Genomic DNA, 12,927 nt, shown 5'->3' on the forward strand with positions numbered 1-12,927 from the left:
CGGCCGGACGGGAGTGGGCCGGCGTGGGGCGTTACTGTCCCCGCGCCTGCGCACTCGCTGCTGCCGGCGACTTTTCATACGTGAAAAGTCGCCGGCTGCGTTTTTTTTTACGCCAGGCCCTGCCTGGCTTAGGATAAGCGCTGCGCTACTGGCAGCCCGATACATCAAGAGGCAGAAGCTTTTAATTATTTATATGTTTGCATTCATTAGTATCAAACTATCAAATGTACTTATAAATGCATACAAAGAATAAATTGGGGCAGGGGTTTAAAAGTGAAGAACAAATTCTTACCAAGCGCCTGGTAGAGCTCTGTCATTTTTGGATGATCCCAGCAAGTTGTTTGTGCCTGATGACTACATGAAAAGAAGAGACAAACAAGATTGTATATTGATATCTAAACTTAAGGAATGAGACATAAAGGGGTTGTCTCTAACAATTTATGGTCCTACCTTAGGACAGGTATTTTTAGGGAAGCTACAGCCAAAAGAAAAGTTTTATAAATCATAAATCATTGCCACATTTATCAAGGGTAAAGATGAGCAGACCCAATGTTCAAGTTCAGGTTCAGCATTCAGGTTGGGCCAGGTGTCCCCCAACTAGCTTTAGCTAGTTGCTAGAAGCAGATTGGCTGTTTGTCCTCCAATCCGGAAATATGTATGGGTCAGGTGGCCCAACCCAAACCTGAACTTGAACATTGGGTCCACTCATCTCTAATCAAGGGTTTTGGACAGTTTTTTGACACTTCTTCAAATAATATGAAGAAAGGGGTTTTATATTATGCCAATGCACCAAAATGTTGGTGAAGCTGTCTGGCATAAACTAAGCTAAATAATAGGAGGTAAAAAGTATGACTAGACAATGTTAAACTGCACAGGAAAGGCGCATTTTCACTGGCATAGGTGGTCAAACACTTGTACTGATAAGCTGATATTCACAAAGAGTTTTCCTGGAAAACTCTTGGGGAGCCAGCTGGGGGTAGTAAAATATCACTTTTTCGCTCTGACTGCTCAGTCCTGCAGCTTTACCCAGAATTGGGAGTGTGGGGTTGACAATCCCAGTGCTGGGTTAGAAGTACTGGCTGTCACATGACTGATGCTGCCAGTCAACATCTGAAGTGAACGAAGAGCCAGTGATATCAATTACCAAAGCAGTCACATCAACACATTTTTTTTTCCCAACTCTTAACTCCCATGGCATTTCCCAGCAAAACATTGATATCAAAGCAGAAAAAGCTTATACTTTTATTGTGGAAATTAAAAGAAACAGCATATTACTGGTAGTAAATATAAGAAGGTTAAATTATAAATATGAAAAAAAAAAATTTAAGTATAAAGCCAACATTTTACTCACTTAATATAATAGGGAACTTTGTTGGGTGATATCGCTCTTTCCCAGGGCACTTGTACGGAAGCTAGAAAATAAAAATGTGCTTAACTCTTATTAGAACAATTTGCCTACTCAGTAAAAAAAACTGTATTGATACACCAAAGACTGGATTAAGGGTGGTGGGGGCACTTGGGTTAGAAAAACTGATAGGGGCCCCAATTAATTCCTTTTGTTGAATAAACATTCAAAATTACCTGGGATAAGACGCTAGGAATTCATCCGTATGCCCCAAAAGCAGGATAGTATAGATGCAAGACAGACAGAAAACAAGACACAACCCTTGTGTAATAAAGTTCAAAAACCAGGTAAATCTAATCGATTAATCAGGACTCACAACTGGGATAAAATGAACAGAAACCTTGAAAAGAGTGTGAGTTCAGCAGCCAAATCTTGGTAACCACGCACAAATGTGTTATCGTAATGTAGACGACCCGGGGGAAGGACGGAGGGGCACTTTAAAACTCAGGCCTGATGAAAGCTCCCGTCCGGAGGTGAAATGTATTGCTTTCCTATATTTTTAATAAAGCATCTCCAACTGATGTTTGGATTTTAAGTGAGTTTTGAAGCGCCGATCTGTCCTTCCCTTGGGTCGTCAACATTTTATTTAATAAAGTAAATAGTTAATAAACCAAAAATAAGATTTATAGAGTTTGTCAGAGACTGCTGGCATAGAACCTCTTCATACTAATATTAGTTGCTGCAGAACCTCTTCATACACACCTCAGCTGCTCATTTTTTTAGTGCACTCAGTGTAACAGGCATGTGCCAAATTTCTGTGAAGTAGCTGTAATAAGTGCGCTGGGTCTGAATCAGCACTGCAAAACACCCTTTAGGTGCAGAGTTTTGTGGCGTGGTTAACTGGTGTTAACGCTGTGTATGAAGAGGGCTGAGCCAGCTATATAATACAGAATGACGGTTACAGCAGCCCAAAAGAGGGTCATGTCAAATAGTGGGATCTGCATGTTGTCATTACATTGACCCTACAGGCATGTTTAGGTTATCTCACGATTTGCAACAGTCAAAACAACTAAAAGAGGGGTTCAGGAATGCCCACTTGGCCCCACCTGAACCTGCTTGGCCTTACTGGTCATCACTGCTCAATCCCCTAAATTGGTTTCATGGAAAAGGGGGTGGGATATCAAAAATATTTCATATGTTGTTGCAAGGATATTTTCTTGTCTTGCTGATTTGTGTTGTAAACATTTTCTTGTTGATTTTGTAAAGGATTCTAATATCTAAATGCTTTGCAAGAAAAAAATCAAAATCAGCTAACGTGACTATAATTAAATACACTGCCATCCAAGTAATGATGATTATGACTCCACCTCAAAGGACTCATTTAAAGTACACTTTTTTGTAATTTAAAGGGTTTGAGATAAGCAATTAGGGCTTTCATTAGCTGTTTCTTAGACTTTCCACTTGGTTTTATGGATAAAAGCCAAGATTAGTGAAGACAATATAAGAAGGTAGGGTCATCTGGGTGGATACTGGTTATCCCACAATCTATGAGCCTTAGTATTCTCATACTTTGTGCAGGTAGGATGATCCTGAAAAACTTTTTCATAATACGGTCAAGTATTAAGGGAATATCTATACAGCCCGTAGAAAGACAATAAAAAGAGGGAAGTAATGTGAGAGTAATGCTTAAATTCTAACTTTATAGAACCTTAGAATATGATGTGAAACTATATCAACAACATTTTGTCTGCTTTGTACTTCATGTGAACTTATCATCTTATCCACTGAAATTATTCTGCCCTGTGGAAAACATTCCACAAGCCAACATAATTGTTTTAAAAAAAAATAGAGACCATGGGAGCTGGGATGTGGGAGTACATCACTCACATAGGAATACAAAAGTTGACATTGGTAGAATGGATGTAACCCAATGATTCTAGTAAATGGTTATTATTTTCTCGTAATTGAAGCTCCAGATAGTCTGCATATTTGTCCAGTTTTAGGTTCAGTATCAGAGAAATTAACTTTATTAAATTCCGAAGTACAGACGGTCCCCTACTTAAGGACATCCAACTTACAGACGACCCCTAATTAAAGACGGACCCCTTTGCCAACTGTGACCTCTGGTGAAGCTCTCTGAATGCTTTACTATAGTCTCAGGCTGCAATGGTCCGCTGTAAGGTGTATGTAATGAAGCTTTATTGGTCCCATTACAGCAAAGAAATCTTAAAACCCCAATTGTCACTGGGGCAAAAAAAAAAAATTGTCTGGAACTACAAAATTAAAATATACAATTTCGACTTACATACAAATTCAACTTAAGAACAAACCTATGGAACCTATCTTGTACGTGACCCGGGGACTCCCAAACACTCCCATTATCCAACAACAGATAACCCCCTGAAACACAGCCAGGAAAAAAGCCCAAGAGACCCATGGTTTGTGGCATTTTTGTGTGCAGGAGGCCTTATGGGTTTTTGATCCCTGAGTTAGTTCCTCACTGTTGTGCTGCTATTCTCTACAAACTGTTTATAAATATATTACAATGGTGGCTGCTTATCTGTATATCCTACTTGAACTGTAACTAGACTATGCCTGCTTTATAACATGAAACATCTTGATTCTAGATCAATTTTCCATTTAGTGCTGCTTAAAAGGAACCTAACTAATAATTACTAAATCCATAATATCCTTACGTAAGATATAAAATATCCTTTTTATTATTAAAAATTGCCCATTTACCCATACAAAAAAAAATAACCTTCAGGACATCTTACACAGAGCCAGTGTTAACTGAAGAGATAAATAACAGACTCTATCTTTTCCATACGCCGTGCCGCTATTACCGTCTATAGACGGGTGTGTGCCCTAAGGGCTGGACAGAAAGAGTCGCCTCCGATGCCCCAATCATTGGCCCTGTTTCACCAAGTACCATGCTTTTGGTATAATTTTAAAGACAAGAATCTCAGTTATAAGTGCTATGCGGTTCTTTGTAGTGCCTACCAGCCTGACTCGCTTTGGCTAATTTGGATATGACTTTGCAGGTGTTTTTTTGGTAGCTAACAGGAGATTTTCAAAATAAAATAAGGAAAGCTAAAAATAATATTTTAAACCCTACATGATGGTAGGTAGAGGTGAACATGCTTTCTTTGATCCCTTTAACACAATGATCAATTAACAAAATGGGGAAACTCACAAGATAAGAAGTGCTGAGACTCAGGTCCAAAGTCACGGTGAGCATCTTGTAGCTGTCGGAGACGTTCTGTAACAGAAGTCTGAAAAAGAATATTTTAAGTATACATTTATTCCATTTGTATGCAGATGTTATTAAGGATAGGGGGATAAATATCAAATATCAGGTGGTCTTGCCTGTTAGTCCCTTCGACCCCTGCAACCTGCCGAACATGGGATCATAGGTTCCCCTTAAATGTTTTATACTTCTGGGTTCCATGCATCCCATTAACTGTTTAGAAGTTCCCTTTATAGTCAATGAAGCACAGAATGGATTCCATTGACCACTACAATTTTGGTGCGTCATATAGCACGTCTGAAACATTGTAATCTGTGTGCTATGTAGCAAATAAGAAGAACCTACGATCCTTGTTTTTGCAAATAGAGGGGGGGTCTAAATATCATTAATAATACAACCCCTTTAAAAAATAGGCAATAAGATAGTTGTGGAAAAAATGAAAGAAAGAAAGAAGAAGAGAGAAGTGTTAAAAATCTCATCACCAGTACAATAAATATACCACGAATACAGCAATTTTCTTAAAGAACTATCTTTGTTGGGAAGAAGAACAAGGAGTCCTGCTGGTGATGATATGACCCCACAGAACTTTAATCTCAGCATCTAGAATAACTTGAAGAGACAGAAATAATTTAGTCTGAACCGGAGAAGATCTGTGCTTAGTTCTCCAAGATCTTTGGAAAAAAAGAAACCCTGCCAAGTTCCTTCAACTGTGTGCAAGTAGATTGTAAAGCAAGTAATTGCTTTGTTGTTTTCTAGGTTTAAAGAAATTTTATTTTATGAGGAAAAGGAGGTTGCACCAAATACTGATTTCATTCATATTTCTTTTGTTCAATTACTTACCATTGTTTATAATTAATATAGATTTCAATTAATATAAGATTTCCTTATCCAATCCGGAAAAAACATTTGCATATTTCATTTCCCAGAATCCCCAGTGGAGCATCAATGACTATTGGTCTCCGCACACTTGCTGGAGGCCTTTAATAGCAAAGTCTCCTTAAAGGGGATTTTCCTACGAAAGAAAATTCTCAATTTTTTCCCTAGTGATGTTAACACAATAAATATTTTAACCCTTTACAATTCTACTCAGTTTTATTGCTATTTTAGCTATCACTCAGTGATGGTTAGTGTAAAATTTCAAGGTGTGGAGAGGATCCATCTAGTTCTGTGAGCTGATGATGTTATTAGATTATTAGATTACATTGTATTAGTATCTGAGACATAGAAAGAGAGATGAGACAGATCAGAGATGATGAGATCCATGAGATGCCTATTGCACACATTGACAGTCAGCTCTCCTTCATTTCTGCTATTCCACAACACACTAGATCTGCTGTGCTTGTCTCCACTTACCCTGAGAATGAATTTATCTGCCTGTAGCTCAACACTCCTCAGGCTGCTGCCGGCAGGAAGTTAGTGTCTGTGTATCACAGCAGGACAGAGCTGTCTGTGTCTGTGTGAGCTCTGTCCTGGACTGCATAGGGGCGCCCAGAGAGGCGCCCTAGAGTGCAGGGAGCAGAGAGAGAGAGACAGAAATCTCATCTCTAGGGCAGTCACATAGAAATCCAAGATGGCATCCCTGATCCTAAGTCAGAAGTTACAGGGTCGTGTCTAAACAAACTGATATTAGTTTACATTAGAACTAATAGAGACAGGTTGGAATTTTATGTGAAATGCTGCATTTTTGTTAATTAGAGAATGTGTTATTTTGTTTTCCTGAGTATATTTAAGAAACTTGTCTTCGTCGGAATACCCGTTTAAGGAGGTTTCTTACTTACCTAAGCACGGAGATAAGTGCATTTTTTATAATACTATAATTTATACTAGTAAATACAGAAACTTTTTGTGAAGGTGATCATGGTATATTATTTGCATATACCTGTATCTGTTTCCAACGGCTGTTAATCTGCTCAAGCTCACGTGCATTTTCCATAGAGAGGTGCACATCAGACAGGGCTAGCTGATGAGCAAGGTCATTTGCCATCTTGATTGTGTCTTTGATAGGTGTTATCTCTTCCTTAAAAAGCTAAAGATCAGTTAAGATAACATTTCATTAAATTTGCTAATATTGGGTAAAATATCACAATAATAAAACACTTTCATTTAATTCTACCTTTGTAGCTTGAATGTGCTCAGGCAAGGAATCTATAAACAAATCCCCTATCGGTTCCCAAGTTGTTTGCACACTCTCTGCTTGGTTCAGTGCATCTGTAGCTTCTTTAATTGAAACCCCCAAATCCCGAAGCTGCTCTATTGTTCTTTCCAGATGCCGGTGCTGGTCTAAACAGCGAGCCGTTAGCCTATCCCATAGTTCACTTGCAACACTTGCTTGTTTCCAGAGTAAGCGGCTAAGACTCTGAGATCGGCTCTTCGGAGAGGCATCTAGAGAAGATGGAAAAGAAATCGAAGCATTTCTACTGCATTTTGGTGACTTGCAGTAACATATTTATTTCTGAAAACTTACTGGGGCAGATTTATCAAGCTGTCTGAAAGTCAGAATATTTCTAGTTGCCCATGGCAACCAATCACAGCTCCCCTTTAAAATATTCATGAGCAGTGGTAAAATGAAAGCTGAGCTGTGATTGGTTTCCATGGGCAACTAGAAATATTCTGACTTTCAGACAGCTTGATAAATCTGCCCCACTGAGCACAATATTCTTCACTACAATACTAATCAGTTGATGTAAAATAGGGCAAGCAAATCATAATCTGTTGGCACCATGTTTTGAAGAAATGCACTGTGATGATAATTTCTGCCCTTTATGCCATATCTGAGAAACTCCCAGTGCATCTACTGTATATGCTAGAGGCAGTCGGGGAAGACAGCACTGAAGACAAATCTGGAGGTGTATACTTGGAGGTGAGTATAGCTGTCCTTTCTTTTGAAATGCTTAATTTTTGCATTATACAAGAAAAGCAGCTTTGCTATACCGTGTTTCTGCTTGTTCTCCTGCACTGAAAAGTGTATCTGAAAGCATTCAAAGCTTTTACCTCAGGGAGATAAGCAGGCAATTGATAAAATCTTTCCATACCTAAAGAATATTTCCCTTGATGATCCAGCTCTAAGAAGATTAGACTAACCAGTGATTGTCTGTGAAAAGTTAAGTCATTAGGAACTGTGATAAAGTGAGGGGTTTAATTTGGGAGCAGATGTATCTGTCGTACAGGTAGTAAAAGGGTGTGTGAAAAAGTCCTGGATTTGTCTACAGTAACCTAAGGTAATGTGGGAAGCAGGAGTAGTCTGTTTTGTCTATGTTGGCATAGCCAGCATAGACACCTGAGCCTTACTATGGAGTAGGGATTGGCTGGTAGTGGGACAACTATTCCATCCGGGCTTCAGTCCTATTTATATATAGAGTAGACCACTGGTGCAGGTCACAGGACTCGATAGAGCCTGATATAGACACCAGGCTAGAATCAGTAGGTGGGGCACCAACTGGGGATCTGAATCCTGGACTGTGTTGCAAATGCAACACCCAAAACAAGGGCCTATGCTTTTTTTTGTGGTTTGGAGATAGCCGAAGCCCTAGGTACCCTAGAGTGGCTGGCTGAGCGCGACATAGCACTCGTCTTCAGTCACGTTGCTCAGTACTGCGAAACAGAGGTCTCATCAACTGCCTGGCAGGTTGCGGGCTGGTGGAAGTACAAGAAATGGAGGGAGAGGCTGAAATTGAAGAAGGTTTCTCCATGGGGCAACCCCAATGTAGATGTAGGGATGCCTGGTGTGGTGAATGGGGAGCCCTCAGTGGTAACAGCCTTACACAGGGATCAGTTGGAGGCAGAGTTTGTAAAACATTCAACTTACAGTTTGTGTATTCAGAACTCGGCAACAGCTACAACAGCAATAACATCAACTGGGATTGAGATGGCTGGTTGGATATCGTTTCACAGGAGGTGCTCCCAGCCTGGTAAAGGTAGCTTCCGGCTGGAGAGGTTAGTTGGCTGCTTCAGCAACTGGATAAGGCAGACCCCTGAAGGTGGATGTCTGCTTCGGCATGGTCTCCAGTCAGGCCAAGTGCGTCAGAGCAGTGTGCCACAGACACTAGTGCTTCCATGAAGCTCTGTATCTAGAAATCTCCTGGACTGACTGACCTCCTCACTTGGACTGACCTGATATTAGTGATGTGTCGTTCGTGAACGAGCCAGCTCTAAGAGTGACTGATATTACAATCAAGTTAAAAGTGAAGCGGTGTGGGGTGATTGACTGGCCTGTGGCTCCCTATTATATATTTAATAGGGAGCCGTTCAGGAGCCAGAAGAACCGGCTCTTTTTAGTGAGTGGAGCCTAATGAGCCAGCTCACAAAGAAGAGCCATAATTCCCATCACTGCCTGGAACTTTCCAGTCACAAGGGGTTTTATAAACTCCTCTTGTGAGGTGGCAAGCTCATTATCCAACTAGCATTCTCTTTGCATTGTAACAGTAACTCTGATTGGTCACAATTAAATATTACTTTCCAGGCAGATATTTTTCAACTGCATTACCACTTCCAGACACTTGAGGTCCTCTTGAGTTGAGAGAAAAACCCTATTGAATGGAGAGAGATGTTGATTTTGCAATACCAGGTTAACCCTGTGTTGCCAAAGGTGTTGCTCAAACAGAGTTTGATATTTATTAGTCAGTACCCAGTCGAGCAAGGTTTGTTTTGTTTAGCCTGCATTAACCCTTTCACGACACGTGATGTAATAGCATACCGTAGCAAAGACTTACCGATCGCGGGTGTTAACCTTCACATTGCCGCCGACAAAGCTGCCGGCGGCTTCAAAAAGGTGCCGGCGCATGGGCGCCGCCATCTGGCCGAGGATCATCACCCCTGTTTTTTCACCAGTTTCACTGCATTTCTAATATTTTTTCCCGCATGGAATAATAAATACCATCTCTAGGAAGTGCAATTTGTTATGCAGAAAACAAGCCCTCACACAGCTCTTTACGTGTAAAAATAAAAAAGTTATAGATTTTAGATTGTGGGGGGTGAAAAATTAAAATGAAAAAACAAAAAATGGCGAGGTCCTGAAAGGGTTAAGGCAGAACTTATGTTGTGTCATTTGAAGAGCAAGAATAAAACACTTGATTTGTACTTTAACCCCTTCCCGACATTTGACGTAATAGTACGGCATCGTGGGAGGAGCATTTGACAAGAATCAGACACACACACAGACCACCGCGCGGCGCTTAACGGGGGGGTCCTCTGCTCCGATCGCAGCCTTGGGACTGCCAATGTACCGGGGCTGCGCGATCCTCTTCCGGGTGCTGGGTTCCTGCCTTCTGGCAGGACCTGGCTGTAACACACTGACCATGCGCAGTGTGTTACATTACACAGTGTAATACACTCACCGGACACTTTATTAGGTACACCTGTCCAACTGCTCGTTAACACTTAATTTCTAATCAGCCAATCACATGGCGGCAACTCAGTGCATTTAGGCATGTAGACATGGTCAAGACAATCTCCTGCAGTTCAAACCGAGCATCAGTATGGGGAAGAAAGGTGATTTGAGTGCCTTTGAACGTGGCATGGTTGTTGGTGCCAGAAGGGCTGGTCTGAGTATTTCAGAAACTGCTGATCTACTGGGATTTTCACGCACAACCATCTCTAGGGTTTACAGAGAATGGTCCGAAAAAGAAAAAACATCCAGTGAGCGACAGTTCTGTGGGCGGAAATGCCTTGTTGATGCCAGAGGAGAATGGGCAGACTGGTTTGAGCTGATAGAAAGGCAACAGTGACTCAAATCGCCACCCGTTACAACCAAGGTAGGCAGAAGAGCATCTCTGAACACACAATACGTCGAACTTTGAGGCAGATGGGCTACAGCAGCAGAAGACCACACCGGGTGCCACTCCTTTCAGTTAAGAACAGGAAACTGAGGCTACAATTTGCACAAGCTCATCGAAATTGGAAGTAGAAGATTGGAAAAACGTTGCCTGGTCTGATGAGTCTCGATTTCTGCTTCAACATTCGGATGGTAGGGTCAGAATTTGGCGTCAACAACATGAAAGCATGGATCCATCCTGCCTTGTATCAACGGTTCAGGCTGGTGGTGGTGTCATGGTGTGGGGAATATTTTCTTGGCACTCTTTGGGCCCCTTGGTACCAATTGAGCATTGTTGCAACGCCACAGCCTACCTGAGTATTGTTGCTGACCATGTCCATCCCTTTATGACCACAATGTACCCAACATCTGATGGCTACTTTCAGCAGGATAATGCGCTATGTCATAAAGCTGGAATCATCTCAGACTGGTTTCTTGAACATGACAATGAGTTCACTGTACTCAAATGGCCTCCACAGTCATCAGATCTCAATCCAATAGAGCATCTTTGGGATGTGGCGGAACGGGAGATTCGCATCATGGATGTGCAGCCGACAAATCTGCAGCAACTGTGTGATGCCATCATGTCAATATGGACCAAAATCTCTGAGGAATGCTTCCAGCACCTTGCTGAATCTATGCCACAAAGAATTAAGGCAGTTCTGAAGACAAAAGGGGGTCCAACCCGTTACTAGCATGGTGTACCTAATAAAGTGGCCGGTGAGTGTACATCTGTATTACAGGTGAAAAATAGCTTGTTCAAGCTAACCTGTAAAAGTGAATAAAAACAGTTAAAAAATTAAATTAAAAAAATTTTTAATAAAAAGAATTAATTAAATAAATTTAAAGTCCCCAAAACACAAACATTCCCTATACACATGTAATAAAGTAAAAAAAAAACAAAACACAAAATCGCCAAAAAATCGCTCGATGAACGCCATTAAAACAAAACACGAAAAACTCGCCAAAAATGTACATTTTTCATAAAATCTCTTCACAAAAATGTTCTAAAAGTGATCAAAAAAAGTTATGTGAGCCAAAATGGTGCCACTTGAAAGGACAACTCAACACATAAAAAGTAAGTCCTAGCTCTGTCAACCAAAAAATATTAAAGTTATGTTTCCGAAAAGATGGCGTCGCAAAAACAAATGAGATTTCCTCTATATTAGTTTTTTTCCAGTAAAATTGTAAAAATAAATGAAAAACTATATAAATGAGGTATCACCGTAATCGTGGGTGATCTGTAGAATAAAGATAATATAGTATTTTTAGTGTACGGTGTACGACCCCCAAAAAGTATTATAAAGAGAGGCAACCAAAATTGACAATTTTCTTTTCACCCATACATTCAAGAGTTAATAAAATCTCATCAACAAGCTAATGACCCACTAAAATGAAATATTTGTAAAGTGCATCTCATGTCGCAGAAAATAAGCCCTTATATGTCCAAATTGCCAAAAGAATAAAGATTGTATAGTCAATAAAAAGTGACAATGCATAATCTGCTCTGAATGGTGCAGCTTCCCTTCGATGCCCAGGTGTGTGCCCATACAGCAGGTTATCACAAAATATGGGGTATCAAATTTTGTGGTTCGTTTTGGTATTTTATCCACTGAGAATTTGTACATTTTTTGAAAAACACATTAATTTAGCCAAAAAAATTTTACTTTCAAAATTGTATCCGATTTTGTTTTAACCCCTGTAAAACAATTAAAGGATTAACAAACTTCATGTTTTATGTACGTTGAGGGGTGAAGTTTCTATAATGGTGTAATTTATGGGGTTTTACTTTTATTTAGGCCTCTAAAAGTGACTTGAAGCCTGAGCAGGTCCCTCAATAGCAGTATTTTGCGGTTTTTATGAAAATGTGAAAAATTGCACCTAACGTTCAAAGGCCCATAACATCCTACAAAAATAAGAGTATGCATAAAAAACCATGTCCACATATAGTAGACATTCGGTGAATGTTAATTATTATGTTTTTTTGTGGTTATGACTATGTGTGGAAGAAGTAGAACATTTTGAAGTTCGAAAATCAAGAATCTTTCCAAATTTTCCCCAAATATCTGATTTTCTCATAAATAAATGCAAAACATACCACCCAAATTTTTCAACTAACATGAAGTGCAATGTGTCACGAGAAAACATTGTAAAATCACTTGGATATGTTAAAGCGTTTCAAAGTTATAACCATTTATAGTGACACAGGGCAGATTTTTAAAAATGGGTGTGTCAGGAAGGTGAAAAGTGGCTTCTTTCTGCACTACTACCTGGTTTTGCAGCCATATCTTGTTGCAGTGAACACAGGGGCTTAGTGTGGCAAATTTGCTCATCTGGAAGCCTTAAAAGTTTCAAGACTGCAGGCAATTGATAATATGGAGCAAAGTTTGCTGCTCCTGGAGAACAGGACGGGGATGGAAGTATGGAGGTGCAGATGGAGGGGGCAGCTAGTAGGGTAATATGTAGAAGGCAGGTAGAGAGGGAGTTGCAAATGAGGGGGATATCAGCTCAGGGGTAGAAATG

At 40.2% G+C, this 12,927-nt stretch overlaps 1 protein-coding gene across 5 annotated transcripts in view; it reads right to left on the minus strand.

Annotated features, from left to right (window-relative positions):
* DRP2 (dystrophin related protein 2) overlaps window positions 1-12,927 on the minus strand; it is a 206,713-nt gene that overhangs the window by 93,261 nt on the left and 100,525 nt on the right. For all 5 annotated transcript variants that reach the window (XM_072123744.1, XM_072123748.1, XM_072123746.1 and 2 more), the window contains exons 5-9: window positions 6,709-6,977; window positions 6,475-6,621; window positions 4,542-4,620; window positions 1,352-1,412; window positions 293-354 (exon numbers count right to left, since the gene is read on the minus strand). In XM_072123744.1, the coding sequence (XP_071979845.1) occupies window positions 293-354; window positions 1,352-1,412; window positions 4,542-4,620; window positions 6,475-6,621; window positions 6,709-6,977 (618 nt within the window). The remainder of the gene's footprint in view (window positions 1-292; window positions 355-1,351; window positions 1,413-4,541; window positions 4,621-6,474; window positions 6,622-6,708; window positions 6,978-12,927) is intronic.

The sequence above is a fragment of the Engystomops pustulosus genome, chromosome 9 (assembly GCF_040894005.1).
Source record: "Engystomops pustulosus chromosome 9, aEngPut4.maternal, whole genome shotgun sequence".
Classification (NCBI taxonomy): Eukaryota; Metazoa; Chordata; class Amphibia; order Anura; family Leptodactylidae; genus Engystomops; species Engystomops pustulosus.